The 14989-nt window shown below is 50.9% G+C and overlaps 1 protein-coding gene across 1 annotated transcript in view; it reads right to left on the bottom strand.

The window, feature by feature from the left end:
- Positions 1 to 268: 268 nt before the first annotated feature.
- NPLOC4 (NPL4 homolog, ubiquitin recognition factor) overlaps positions 269 to 14989 on the bottom strand; it is a 43242-nt gene continuing 28521 nt past the window's right edge. Inside the window, exons 13-17 of the mRNA XM_065415123.1 lie at positions 9919 to 9990; positions 7045 to 7140; positions 5576 to 5692; positions 3713 to 3815; positions 269 to 3018 (exon numbers count right to left, since the gene is read on the bottom strand). Of these exons, the coding sequence (XP_065271195.1) occupies positions 2861 to 3018; positions 3713 to 3815; positions 5576 to 5692; positions 7045 to 7140; positions 9919 to 9990 (546 nt within the window). The 3' untranslated portion in view covers positions 269 to 2860. The remainder of the gene's footprint in view (positions 3019 to 3712; positions 3816 to 5575; positions 5693 to 7044; positions 7141 to 9918; positions 9991 to 14989) is intronic.

Here is a 14989-nt window from a genome sequence, read left to right as displayed (position 1 = left end):
GGGCACAGGCGAAGGATGCTCCTTGGGAGCCAGCGCAGGCCCCATGGTGACGCGGCTTTACGTGCTGACAACACAGGCCTGGCTCTCAAACCCCTCGTGTCCCCACCAGCCTACACAGGCCCACGGCCTCACTGCTGCCAACTCCGCCCTGAGCAGCGGCGGACACAGGCAAACAGGTTGGAGGTGGAGGCAGCTGCTCAGCTCGGGTCAGAGAACCAAGCAGGATTCTGGGTCAATAAACACAGCAGAGGCCGGCAGCCTTGTTCACATTTCAGGTGCTTTTATTAGATTTTACTTGCAGGGCTTTAATGAAGAGAACTCCAGTCCACACCCAAGACGCACACCTCTGCAAGCCGAAGAGCACAGAAAAGCAAGAGCAGCTCCCCCTAGGGAGCTCAGGAGACCCCCCCACACAAACCCAGTGCCGGACAGAGGCGCCTGCAATCAACTACTCTTCAAACAGCAGCAGGACGGCGCGAGGGATCCTTCAACTGCAAAGGGTAGAAACCACGTCACTCCTGCCAGCTGCTCATGGGTTGCAGCGAAGGGGGTGGGAGTGCAGGGATGAGCTGTGAGAAGTCAAACTGTGTCCCCCCCCACCCCCCCCCAGCTTGCCCACCCTGCTACTGGCCTCCTGTAGAGGGGACCAGGGGAAAAGCCCCGCCTGATGGGGTACCAAGGGACGGTTTGACCCATTATGATCAGCCAGTCCTAGTTCCCCTATCAGTCTGGAAGGAAACAAGCTTGCAGCATTATCCTGCCAAGGGGACCCACTCCTCCCCTGGTTCTCTTTGGAGAACGAGAGAGCGCCTCTCTGAACAGCTGGGAAGGGGTTCCTTACAATGCAGCTCAGGAAATGTTGGGGCGTTTGAATGAGTACAACTGGAGAGAGGCGGTGAACCCCAGGGGCCGGGTGCTGCTCCGGGAATGGCAAACAGGCCAAAGTTCAGCTAGACTCCGGGAGAGGGGCAAGGCAGGCTTTCGAATGGCACTTCCCCATGCTAACATGGGCTCGGGGGCTGGCCAGCTGGGCTGTTATTAAGGTCACTAATGCGCAAGCAGAGGAAGAACAAGACCTGCAATTCGGCCCCAGTATGCTTAAAAACAGCAGCAACTGCTGTTCTAAATTTAAAGGGACAGCAGAGAGTGGTGATTTAGTGGGAGATCTGCCCCTTGTGGCCTGGTCCCCACAAACATCCCGGCTGTGGCCCACAAGGTCAGCTCTGAACTTCAGGCACTAGAGAGCAGCTAACAAGACTGGATTTGCTGCGAGGAGACCCAGGCAAGTTGGAAGGATGGAACATGCTGCATGTTTGCTATGGGGCTCAGTTCGCTCCAGGGGAGCGGATCAGCTGCTGAAAAGTAAGGTGTGGGGCTCTTCCCTTTGCTTGGGCACCTGGGCTCTGGCTGCAGGACTGGGGCTAACTACCAAGCAGCCAGCCCAGGCCTGGGGGGGGGGGGGGGGGGTCTAATGCAGAACGGGTGCTGGAGCCAGGCCCTGCACTTGTTAACGCAAAGCAGACTTACAAGTTACATTCGCTTCCAAAGTGCCACAGCCTCACTCTGCAGAGGGGAGAAGGCCAAGGAAAGTAGCTCCTCCAGTGGCTGGCAGATGGAGGAGACGGCACTAAATGCAATGGAAGGAGCATGCACCCTGCGGTGGGCTGTGTCCTTAAGGGAGAAAGGCGGGGTGAAAGGAGGCCTGCTCCAGAGCTGGGGCGCCTGTCCACCAACCGCTTTAGCAAAAGCGATAAGCCAAGGTGCCAGCCCCATCTCTGGTCTGGGGCAGCGAGCTCCCTCTGCTTGTTCGTCAGCCCTTGGGAGATCTAGCCAGCAGGAGCAGACCCAGCCCTGCCCTGGGTGCCATGACCCTAGGCAGGGGAGAGCCGAGGAGCGACTGCCAAATCCACTTTGTGGAGAGGCAGCTCCAAATCATCTGCGCACCGTGCTACTGGGCTGCAGTGAGGGGTCACCCAGGAGAGACAGGGCTCTTGCGTACGCAGAGGGACGGATACCAAGTGCACGTCAGAGCACTGCGGATGAGCTGTGGGGCTTGGCAGCTTTGCTTCTGGCCCAGCGCTGGTGCTCATTGTACGTTCTCCGGCTGTAGACCATTTAGTCAAAGCTGTAATTATGGTGGAGGCTCAGCCGAGTCAGGCACCGAGGGCTACAGAAAACCCTGGAGAAGAGCCGACTGCTGACAAACCAACCAGGCATCGGAGAAGGAGCGCTGGGGAGGGGGGACAGCGATCCCCTGCTAAGAGCGGCCTGTGGGACCACGCCATGCCTACAGCATCGCTTCCTCCCAGGCCATCTCCTGTGTTAAGGTTGCTGGGACAGGGGAGCTGCACACCATGCAAGCTAATCGGGGGAGGTCAGCCCCTTGCTGCCATGCACCTGTGGAGATGGCCCGCCCAGCCACCCCGCTTTGCCTTGCGCCCCGGAGCTCGCTCAGCTCAGAGGGAGAAGCAGCTGCTGTCGAATGAGATCAGCACAAAGCCTAGAGAGCCCCTGGAGATGGCAGGAGAGCCAGTCCCAGGATGACAGCGTAGGGAGATAGCCCGAGTCATGGCGGGGGGAGCTGAGTGTGTGGACACTGAAGCCAAGGGTCTCCTCATGCTGGTCTAACAGCTGAAATCCCACCAGCAGCCGGCCTGCCTCCCCTCCCTATCGGTAGGCCCCAGAAAGGACAGTGCAGAGCGCTCTGCAATCGGACACACAGACCTGGCAACCCACCCCCCTCTCGGTCTGCCCCTTGTGGCGCATCATTACGGGGGAGGGGGGCATGAGAAACCAGCCTGCTTTTTAAAGGGTTTGCCTCTGTATTTGTCAGTCTGCCCCGAGCGCCAAGCAGCGGGGGCTAGGTCCTGGGGAGGCTGCACATCTCGCAGTGGTCTGTGCCGGGCTGGTTCATGAAGGTGCAGTGTTGGCAAGCCCACATGGCCGAGGACGCAGCATGTGTTGAACTGCCCATGGCACCATATTCATGTAACCCTGAGAGCGGGACCCCAACCGTGCCTGTAAGGGGGAAACAGAGCAGAGGTCAAGGCTGGGAAGAGGGGAGGACTGGGGGCAGGAGGAGGTTCACATGGGAGTTTCTACATGTAACGCAACACTCCGGGAGAGGGGAGTGGCAGGGCCTGACTCTGGGACCTCCGGGTCTAAAACTAGCAGTCTCCCCCCTGCCTCGGCTTAGAGGCCAGAGAGGCTCATGCTACTAAACCTGCATTCCCCACGCCTGTGTCTTTACCCAGCCCGCTGTCTGGGGTCTGTGCCGAACAGGGTGGGGCATTGCCCGGCAGACTGCTTGCTGCTGTGATGTCACAACACCCGTCACAGGCAGGAGACTGAGGCAGACAATGGCACGCAGAGATTTCCGGTTCCGTCTCCCAGATCTAGGATTGGCTCAGGTAAATCAGCTCAGTCTAATCGTACTAAGACCAGCGACTCCAGGGCCACCTCCCTGCCACAGAGTGCGAGGATTGAGGGTCTCTGCTTCATGCCACAGCCCTCCGGTGGCGCTCCTGCCTTTGGCCCAGGAGGTGGGTACTGCTTGGGCCCCCAGTGCTCTGAGCCCCTGCAGGCCTTGGGAGCCAGCTCATTCCCTGTGCAGAAGCATGGCTGTGCCACTCAGCAGCCAGCCCAGGCAAACCACTTCGGTACTCCCCACTTGTTGGTCACAGGAGAACAGCAGGTAATTCTGGGGACTTACTACAGAGCTGTTCAATGGTGGCCCATTGCTCCGATTTCTTCCAGGTCTGCGCCAGCTCCTCGTTCCTGGTCCTCACCGCCTCCAGCAGCAAGCTGATGCTATCCTGTGTAAGAGAGCGCGTAAGTCTCAACCAGCGCACACGGACCAGGGCTGGGCTCCCTGCCCCCCTGCACTCCAAGCTCCATAGTGAGTTTATTCCCCAGTGGCAGCTAGGAATTCTAAAAAAACCCTTTAGTGTGATATACCTATCTCCTAGAACTGGAAGGGACCCTGAAGGTCATCAAGTCCAGCCCCCTGCCTTCACTAGCAGGACCAAGTACTGTCCCTGACAGGGATCTGGGGCAAAAAAAAACACCAAAAAACCGTAAGTGGCCCCTCAAGGATTGAACTCACAACTCTGGGTTTAGCAGGCCAATGCTCAAACCACTGAGCTATCCCTCCCCCCTTTCACCCTTTTATAGAGGTGCCACTCTGGGGACACAAGCAAGCGGACACTCCCTGCCTGGAAGGGGCTAGTCAACAGCGTTTGACTGGCTTTATAAATCCTGCTTCTAGTTTCTCCCCAGGGCTGACATGTTCCCTGAAACTTGGCCAAACAGAAGCTAGAGCAATTAATTCAGGGCGTGTCTAGATCAGATCAGATCAGATGATCACAGTGCTCCCTTCTGGTTTTATAATCTATAAATGAATATATGCTGGAGCCAAGTCACTTGTTGCACCCCTCTGCACAGAAAAGTGGGCTAAAAGTATCTGGTAACTGTATTCATGTTGTAAAATTTAGCAGGATTGGATGCAGCCACCATGCACCTAATCAAGATATGGAGACTTTACTCAGGAGGTCAAGGGCTGGAATAGCAGGAGGGCTCGGACAATAGTTGTGAAGTGTATGGGTAGATTTACACAGGGGGAACTTGTACAGTGCCTACCTACATTAGGTCTGGCTCTAGCCATCACTACTAGCCCCTCATTTCAGGAGCACTAGATCACCTTCAGGGAGTTAAAACAGCCAGACCACTGTCCCCCCCCGAATGGCAGCTTTTGCCCACTTCTGCAGTGAGCCTGCAAGAGAGCGAAGGCTCGCTCACACTTTTATCACAAAGAAAAAAAAGAAAAAAAAAAAAAAGACTGGACAAAATTCCGAACACAACACACACAAAATCCCCCTGATTGGTCCTGATCTCCAGCCGCCCACTGGCAGCCCAGCTGTGCTGCACATGCTCAGTTTGCGCCGTTCTCGAAGCCTCTGGAAAACACATGGCTTTTCTTGTTGGTATGTTATTTAAAAATGGGAAAATATGAGTGGTGCAGATGTTAACGCAGGGCCTGATACGCAGCCAACTCCTAGTGCCAAGCCAACACAGCCAGCGCTGCAAAGACAGGAAGTTGTTGTCCTGGAAGAGATTTGGTGACTCTGATCTTGTTATCATTATAACAGGAATTTCTGATTCCGATACTTTTAAACCTTTCCAGCTCCCTGAGCCAGAGCCAAGTGGCTGTATCCAGCCTGTGACCCTGCTCACACAGCCACCACCGACTCACTGCTTCCAGCCACGCAGCGGCTGAGCAGGACTTCCAGAACACCGATAAATCTCGCCTCTTCCCACCAACCAAAAGGGTCACTGAGAAGGAAAGACAGTTGCCAAGCTGTATTTTCTCAGCAGGAACTACAGATAAACCAGCAAACAAGCTGGGTCTGAGGACTCAGACTGGGCGTAACAGACGCACGGCGCTTTCCACCGCACATGCAACTGATGCTCCTGCCTTGATTCCTGAGGAGGAGGAGAAGCTTGGTGCCGGTCTGTAATGCGATGCTCACTGCAAGCCCTTTGTCATTAGCCAAGATCATTTTCTTCTATTACATACCTGCAGAGGCATGACCTCATTGGTGACCAGAAAAAGGAGCAGATGGAAATCAGAGATGACGTCTAGGAAAACAGAGGAAGTGTTTTGAGATAGGTACGTGGCCAAGCTGTGGAAGTCCTGCAGACATTGGAAAGGGGAAGAAAAACAATACAGAAGTCATATTTCCTTACCCCAGTGTGATAACTTGATTTTTCCATTCAGATACACTGACAAAGATGATACTGGTAAAATTCCTTCCTCGATCAATAGACACAGTTGTGATGCAGACTGACATCCTGAAATCAGAGAGCCTTGCAGACTGAATCACAACTTTTCACATTTCCAGAGAAAGGGAATCTGGAATGATTTAGACATCTGAAAGACCCCAGGGCAGAGAGAGCTGAGCCCAGACACTGGAGCACTCAGACAGCGCATCTCAGAGCCACGCCAGTTTGGGGCAGTGAGGGAACAGGGGCCACGGGAAGATAATGCCCCAGTGGCATCTTGGTGCCCCAGTCAGGAATGAGTGAGCTGGCTAACAGGGTCATGCCCTCTGAAGCCTGCATCAGCCAATTGCACTGAAGTGGAGTAGGCTTGCCAGGTGCAGAAGAGACCCATGCCTCACAGCAAGGTGGAGAAGGCCAGGGTCAGGAATCCTTTAACTGTGCAGTCACGCTGCCCACACAGCGCTTTGCAGAGCTGACTACTTCACTATACAGCAAAACCCCGGAGCTGCTACGCGACACGTTCTAGTTGCCTCTCTCACAGCTTCTGCAGGAGTTTGTGTTTGTACAGGAACTATTCACTCCCGATTAATTTTACGTCCAACTATTTCAGAAGAAATCTTTGCTACTTTCCATGCCGATCCCTTTTGAGAGACAGACCCTTACTATTACCAAGAAACCAAAAATGCCTGCTGATTTGGCCAGCTCACATGTGGCTTGGGCAATTTGATAGCTGCCCCTTTCTGTAATGAGCAGTTCAGCTTTTTAAAACCATTCCCCAAAGCAGCCAGCATTCTCGGTGTCAGCACTAAACCCAGGAGCCACTGTAGGCCCGGCATGTTGTTTGACCCACCCCTAGCAGTGTGGTGAAGCAGCGCAGTTTTGTCACAGACAGGATGCACTCTTCACTGATTCTTGATCAAACACACACCATGGAATTGGCAGCTTCTTTTTTAGAAGTTACTTGCAAGAGGCAATTCTTGGCAAGCCAAACGGCCTCATTCAGATCCCTGGGACGGGTGGGGACTGGCACATCCAACAGGGGTGATTTATAGGGAGGTGCAAAGCATTCAGAGAGGGAAGTTTTGCTGAGCGTATAGCCAAGCGTGGCTCAAACGATGAGGAGACGGCTCAATGGAACAGCTGCTGCAGTCTCTCTACTGCCGTTCCCTTTCAGAGGGCTTAGCGTAAGGGAAACATGTAGAAGATTACATACATGTGTAGGACTGTACAGGTAGAAGACACACACTTTAAAGCATTCCTTACCTGAGTTTCTCCCAGCACATCACGGTTCTCAATAGGGAACGGATTTTGAGAAATAGAAAAAGTGTAAACTGGATCCTTGGGGAAAGTTGTGGTAATCTAAAAATTCAAGGAAGAGCTATTAGAGCAGAGTGCTGGGATGCTGAGTAGACAGGCCAGGCCTGGTTCACAGGCGCCGGAGACCTCGGCCCACTGCCTCCAATAGCCGAGAAACGCCACTCACCGCACAGCGCAGTGGTCAGCCATGGTCACAAAGTGATTATTATGTGGAACTTCTAAAGCCTTTTTCACATTTCAAAGGATATTTGATCAACACTTCCCTTTTTCAGGGCAGCCCCAGCATGGCCTCCAACTCTCTCCTGAAAACGTATAGGCTCACAGCCTGTGGAAGCACAGACCTCCTCCCCACCCCGCCACTGATCTGACAACTGTGTGCCTGAGGCTGGCAATTTGGAACGGGCTCTTTTTATGCACTGGAAGAATTACACGGAGGAGGTTGGATTAGAGAGGAACGGGGAGGCATTGCTGAAATCTGCAGCTGGGACTTGGGGCAGTCTGAGAAACGAATAAAGAGTTCACCCAGATCACTTCTTTACATACAACTGTTTTCTCTGCACTACAGGGCCTGCCCTTGAGCACAGCTCAAGGAAACAAACAGCATGAAACACTTAGGCCATGCGACCAGGCCCTAACCAATAGTCTAAGCTAATGAGGCTACAGGAGCGCCCCCTCCTGGCTCGGAGCGGTTATCACCTGGACGGGGTGCAGGCTTTGAACATCCTGGATAGAGGGGTGCTTTGTCACACCCAGCGTGCTGGGGAAGGGGAACTTACGGCAAGTGAACTGAATAAAAATACGGCTCCTTCATTTCTTGCCAAGGAAGATTAAGGAGCCAGAAAGTTGGTGTCTTATTGAGAACTTGGCTTTTGCCAGTTGTATCAGTCCAGTCTGGACCCTTTTAGCAACACGAGGTGCTTCGTGCAGTGCACAGTCAATATAAAGGCACACTAGAAAGAGCAGCAAAAGCACTGAAGCTGATACCAGCTTTTATCCACATGGTAAGTGACTCCTCAACTGCTTGAGCATCCAAGGAGGACCTCCCGCCCGTCTCTAACCTTGTGCACCTTTCTGCCACAGGACTCAGCCCTTCCAGCAAAGGACGAGAGCCCTCTCTGATGCAGAGTTTCCCACAGTCTCCGCCTAATCCTGGAATCCCCTGCCATCGATACGCTCTTTGGTCAGCTTGCCCAGGCCCCCCCAATACCGTCACTGGATTGGCGGGGACTTTGCCAGATGCAGGGGAGAACATGGCTCAGAAATCACATGCATCCCATGCCAGCAAGCGGGCTCCCTAAGTTCTTACTGAGCCACGTAGGGCTCAAACAAACCCTTTGCCGTCCTCTTCTGGCCTTGTGCCTTTTGTTACATTGAGCTTTACACTCACTATCCTGGGACTCACTAATATTCCTCCTCTTTGCCGCTTACATCACTTGGAAGGAGGGTGGCAGGTGGGCCAGAAGAACGTGCGGGCCAGCAAGGTGCCTTCATCCTCTGATTCTATGGCTATTAAAGTCTTATAAAAAAAAAACCCAAGCTTTTCAATCAGGGATGTGTGCAGTTTGTAGCTGACATCAAAGATGCAGAAATAACATCCATTGCAATATTAACCAGAAAAATACTTGGTTAGGGTTTTTTTTTTTTTTAAAAGATGCTTCAGAAATTCAGATTTCCATCATTCCAGACTCCTCGTAAGTGCATGTTCTGTCAATCTGTTTTCATCTTAATTACACCCCAGGTAGTCCCAAACCAGATGCCTTTATTGCTGGGGTAATAAATACGTTCCAGTGCTGTCAATTGGAATGGAACGTCGACGGGTGCCACACAATGGGTCCCATTGTTCCAAACACAATATTTCACTGCATGAATCACGTGTCAAAGGCTTCAGCCCAAACACAGCTTTGATAAGTAACACACCCCACAGAAAAAAACCAGCAAAGAGGAAGAGTGAGTGTTGGTTTCCAGTCCACCTGCTTCCCCACATCTGGGGTTTCCTGGGGCAGTGCTTGGGACATTTGTATTCACATTAGCAGCAGCTGGAGTGGACCAGTCGCTTTGAATGGATTTAATCATTAGTGGCACCACCTCGACTCCCGCAATATTTTCTGTCATCTGAATTATCTGCCTCCCAGTCTCCCATCCAGGAAAGGCCCCCATTAAGGTTGAAAGACAGTGGCAGAGTTTTAACGCTGCTCCCAAGTGCGTTGGCAACACTTACTAAACAAGGCAGGGCTCTTAGACCAGTTGCCCTTTGGCTCCCAACACTCAAGGATGCATAGCCCAAGAAACAACGCTGCTCCCTGGGGGGACACATTCAGTGGTGGGCAGATGGGACCTGAACACAGAACTGCAACTAGGAAAAGCATTAGGAATTGGCAATGAAGGAGCTGTAGGCCTTTTCATAGTACAAACCCAGCTTGCTTATCACTGGAATGAGCAGTGTTCTTAATCACTGCTACGAAAGAGACAACTGGAGCTTTCTAATTAGCTCCCAGTGATTTAATGCCCAGCATGTCCATGGGGCTTACTGCTTCCTTCATTTGATGGATAAATTCTGTTTCATAACAGCAATAAGACACTCCAAGCAGCGCCTTTTGGAGAAGTAAATGCATTTCTCTGGCATCACATCACCACCCACCCCAGAGTGCTGCACTCACGCAAAAGCGTGCTGCCTGTTGCACTCCCAGGTTTAAAGAAAGCAAACTCGAGTTAAAACCTTCAGACCTTGTGGGCTTTTCAGAAGGTTCGGTGGTGCGAAAGGAACTCTGCCTCGATTCTACAGCCAGCTGCAAATGAGCAAACACTGCAGCGAATACTTACATCTATGATTAGATACTCGACAGGGAGCGGGCGAGCCAGCTGAGTGATCTCGTTGCCAAACTTGTCTATGTCCTGAAATAAGAAGAGCACAGTTAATGAACTGGATGGGACTGGTGTAGACCATATGGATCCCTGAGCTGGAACACCCGGATAGATTGGGGGCTTCTAAACTATTGGGATTGTTTTTCAGATTTATGAAAGACACAGACAGCTATTCATTTTCCTCTGTCATTTTGTTGGGTGCTAAGTTACTGTTTGAAGGGCAGATGTGGAGCTGTCCCTGCAGATGAGGCAACGCTGGACACAATAGCTGCCCTTCGAACAGCTTCCCTGCTTCTCAGATGATTCCACCCCAGGTCTCGGTTGACGTTTGAAGCAGACAAGCCAAAAGGTGCCGTGTTCCTAATGAAATGTCCCCTTTACACCACAGCTGGACGCAAAACTGACTTTCTGCACAGGCTGAACTGTCAGGTCAACACGCTGGAGTCTCCACTCAAATTACGTGCGCTTGTGCCCAGCAGGTCTATTCATGGCCATTGGAAAACCTGCCACTTTTTCTTAAATACACAGACCTGGAAAAACCATACAATCTGCCAAAGCCAAAACTTGTTTTGCTTTGTCAGATGAATTGAACATAAAGTTTAATTATGAAGAAAAACGGCCAGCATATGTTCATTAATCATGAAATGACAATTAGACTTGATTTATGTCAAACACGCTGAGTTCAAACAGCTTCAGAAATAAATGAATAAGAACTGACTCTTTTCATTACAGATTCGGTAAGAGGGGACTGTATTTTCTACCTAAATCATTCCTTCCCGTGATATAAATCATTCATTAAGCCACACACAAATCACACATCCATGATTTCCAGGCACAGACCTTACGGAAAAGTTCAGTTGCTGAGCAATCTCAGCGTGGCTGGGAGGCAGAGCCCATGACAGTTACACAGACTCATACATGGCTCTCGCCCTGGCACACACGCAGACTCATACATGGCTCTTGCTCCGGCATGCTCAATTTACTTCCTGGGGAACACTGTAAAAAGGCCATGAAATTTGTCCCTCAGTCCCACTGCAGACAGAGGGGGTGTCTTTTGGGGTTTGTGAAGCACCCCTAAAATAGAGCCAGCAAGCAAAACACTTCAGAGAGACACTCATGGGTAACACTGTCCCTTTAAAAACTACATTTTCTGCCTTTGAATATGCTGCTACGCCCCTACTAGTAACATTTCTCAGTTATTCTAGTACAGTGATTCTCAACCTATTTACCACTGTGGGCCACATATGCAGCTGTCTATGTGTTATGTGGGCTGCAGCCACACAATATAAATATACTACCTGTATGGCCCTGAGGGTGTCACATGGGCCGCAGCTGTGTGCTGATTGGGCAGCAAGCGGCCTGCAGGTTGAGAACCACCGCTCTAGTATTTATAGATCAGAAACATGCAGCACTGTGGCCAGCGCCCCCTGCAATCGCTCCGGACGGTCCCCACATGCTCAGTCCGTCAGATGCTCAAGCATGCTTTGGCACGCTACTTGGCTTGGAGAAGCCAATGGCACCCCTACCACCATGTGTCCCTGGAAATACTTCCCCCTTTGTAGAATCAACCGTCCCGTCTTTGAAGTTTCCTTTACAAGTAATTCTGATAAGAATCATTTCTCCTTGAACGTGACAGGTTGTTGGCCCAGTGGTTATTTTAGCAACAAGCCTGGTTGCTTGTGGCCTTAGATCTCCCTGGCTCTGACAGCAGCAGCAGGAGCCATGGAGCCTTTTCAGAGGGATCACAGGGCCCGAAAGCCAGCCTGTGTCTAGAGCTCAGCAATACTGCAAGAATTAGGAATCAAATCCAATCAAGCTACATCAGTTCCCCAAACACACTCCTGCCCCTGCAAGAAAGAACCTGCAACAACTCACACATAATTAGCCCATCTGGAATTCATTTTCAAATCTAATTAAGTTCTAATATGCAGAAACATTTTTCCAGCACCTGTTCGCTTTAATCTTCCCCTCTGGGGATTTCCATGTTAAAAGCCTTCTTTTTAATGTCATGCTACGAAGGCCTGAAAGATATTTTCTAAAATTGTTACTACCAAATTGACACCTCACATCCCCCAGCTAAAGGAAGTGTCTGTGCCTCCCTCCCCGTGGAACGAAGTAGGCACCTTCCTCCTTCCCACATGTACAGTTTTATTAGGCAGTTACATTTTATAGCTTAACAAATGTCAAGCTGGGAGGATTGCTACGAGATCACTCCAAATCTGGCAGACCCCAGAGCCCTAGCAGCCTTTATCCACATATGTGGTATACTATGACTGTACCTCAGGACTCTGGGGTTCCCGGTGCCATGCAATGCCACGTGCTCGGCTTAGCAGCCACAGCTCCAAAGGGAGGGCAGCAAGGAGTTAATGACGGCTCAAATTCTACTCACTGTCTGGACAAGAATCAAGCAATAGGCCCCAGAGGAATTGGGCAATGAATCATCCTAGAGACAGGAGTGGAGATCAGCTCCTGCAATCCCAACATTTTGAAACAGTTTGACCTAATGGTACTGCAGCTTCTGTCTCCCAATAGGAAAATGATTAATCCATCGGCGCGGAGAAATATCATTAACCAAGGAAGTTACTCTCAACTTTCTCATGCTTCTGCTGGCAAGCTGGCTGCAGGCTTGCAACGTGGAGAGGACAGCTCGGGAAGGGTTCAGATTCTCAGTCGTGATGGACCAACATACGTACCATCAGCCACCCACTAAGGGTGAGGGCAATACTCCAAACTCTCCTTTGCCATGATGCCTACAAAAAAACTTGACAGCAAATTGGACTGCTAGTGATCTGAGACCACCTACCACTGCCCAATATCATCCCACTTGTATTCCCCTCTCTGTCTGTATCCATCTATTGTCTCTTGTCTTACACTTAGATTGTCCTTGCAACAGGGACTGTCTCTGTGTTCTGTGTTTGTACAGCGCCTAGTGCCATGGGATCCTGGTCCATGACTGAGGCTCCTGGGGTCTACGTACAACAAATGGACCAGGACTCCTTATTCTCCAAGGGAAGAACCTTTTCATATGGACAACCATTTACACCGATGATAGTCTCCCTCATGATCAGACCTTCCCTGAGTTCACGCTGCTTATGTTGCTTTGGAGTTAGACGAAGTTTATTTGGGTTTTTGAGTACACTGTGACTTAGCTGCTCCGTAGCGCTTTCCGCCTGTAGGTCTCCGAGTTACACTACGAAGGTAAGCGTCATCCTCGTGTCACAGATGGGAAATCTGAGGCAGAGGTGAAAGACCTGCCTATGCTCACACAGCAGGTCAGCGACAGTACTGGGAGCAGAACCCCGGAGAGTCCTGACTCCCTGTCCAGAGCCACGCTGCGGTCTCCCACAGGGATACTTCTGAGACTGAAGGGAGCCACTCCCAGCTCCAACACGGACAGCTTGGAGAAGGCCAATGCAAGCGGGTATTAGTAGCATATTACATGCACACGCTTCCTCTTAGCACAGACCTAGGAACAGACTTTTCACTCCCAATCACAATGGCATTCTAATGAGAACTCACTCACTCAAGACGCTGTAAAAATCCATGAGGCCTGCTTTTGATTATTTAATCTTAGCCAAACTGCTATGGGCACAGAACTAGCCAATTTTCTGAACTATGCTAAGGACTGCCATGTGCTTTACACTCACTTAGAGGCAGAAGCATTTCCTGGTACAGACCAGGTGGCTCTCTCCCACCAGCTGAGACAGGGTGACCTCTGAACATCTATCAAGTCTCTCGCTGCTGGGAACTCTCTACGTGTGGCAAGCTTTTGCAAGAAGAATAAACCCAATGTCCTTCCATCCTCCCCCACAACTATCCTCGGCTGGGGTCAGAGGACTCTATACTCAGGGAAGCTCCTCCCACAAAACAAAGGCATGCACAAGAGGAGAACCTTTGTGGTATGAGGCTTGTTAAGATTAAGATGGAAACACCCCCCCGGTCCATTCTCTGGCCGCTCCCGAGCAATGGCCGGAAAGAGCAGCCACCACAGCATCCTTCTGCAGGTTTTAAAGGAAGAACAAAAACGGATTGCCGAGCACTCTTTTCTCCACTTACGAGAACTTTCCTCCATCTTTCGGTTGCTCAGAGAATTCCCGTCATCACAACCTGCAGGGATTCCTCTAACGAAGGCCAGAGGTGCAGTTGTGTTGTATGTAACAATCATCAGACAGGAGGAGAGGGAATTTATATACTGAGCACCTGTAACGCAGTCCAGTCCGAGACTGGGATTGGGCTAGGAGAAACTGGGGTTGGTTATCCCGTTTGGCCTTAATAAAAAGCAGCAAAATGCTGTCAGGTCACTCCAAGCGCTGGATGGAGCGGTGTTTTCCAGAGCTGGAACTGAAACGAAAGTTGAACAGCTGATGCTTCTCGTGGCGGACGCTGCATGAGGCTGAGGAGTCATCCAAATGCAGAGACCAAACCCATTGATCTCCGGCATGAGGGGAACTGTCCCTCTTGTAACACAAGTGTAATTAAAAAGGGCTTTAATCTTTTCCCATCCCAGAGCAAGTTTCTTGGAAATTAAAACAGCAATAAAATGTAACGCACTACGAGGATGACATCTTGTTTGTGCTGAGATCCCACGTATTTGCCTAAAGTTAACAGGAGAACCAAGTCCCACAAAAGTACCAACCCACGACTACTTCAAAGGGTCTATAAAACTCAGCTCTTGCATTTTTTTGCTCCACCTGATGGACTGTTGAGACATCCATGAAATAAATCTAGAGCTAGAGTCCTGCAGTGCTACCACCGACTTCAAGACAGCGCTGCAGCCTGGGGTTTGCTGGGGTGTACAACAAAACGACACAGCTTGATAATGGAAAACCATGAATTCTGCAGACTAGCTCAAGACAGCTTGAAGAGTTTGCGGCATTCACACACAATGCGCAGCAATGGACATAAGCACAAAGCACACAGACGACCGTAAGGATACATACACCATCAAATTTCCAAAGGTGCTGAGCACCCCAGATCCCACTCACTTCAATCCCATTATCAGGCCCCCAATGTTTAAGTTACATTCCTA

This window comes from Emys orbicularis, chromosome 13 (assembly GCF_028017835.1).
Source record: "Emys orbicularis isolate rEmyOrb1 chromosome 13, rEmyOrb1.hap1, whole genome shotgun sequence".
NCBI lineage: Eukaryota > Metazoa > Chordata > Testudines > Emydidae > Emys > Emys orbicularis.
The sequence above is the reverse complement of the archived record's forward strand: the minus strand, read 5'-3'. Positions and strand labels throughout refer to the sequence as shown.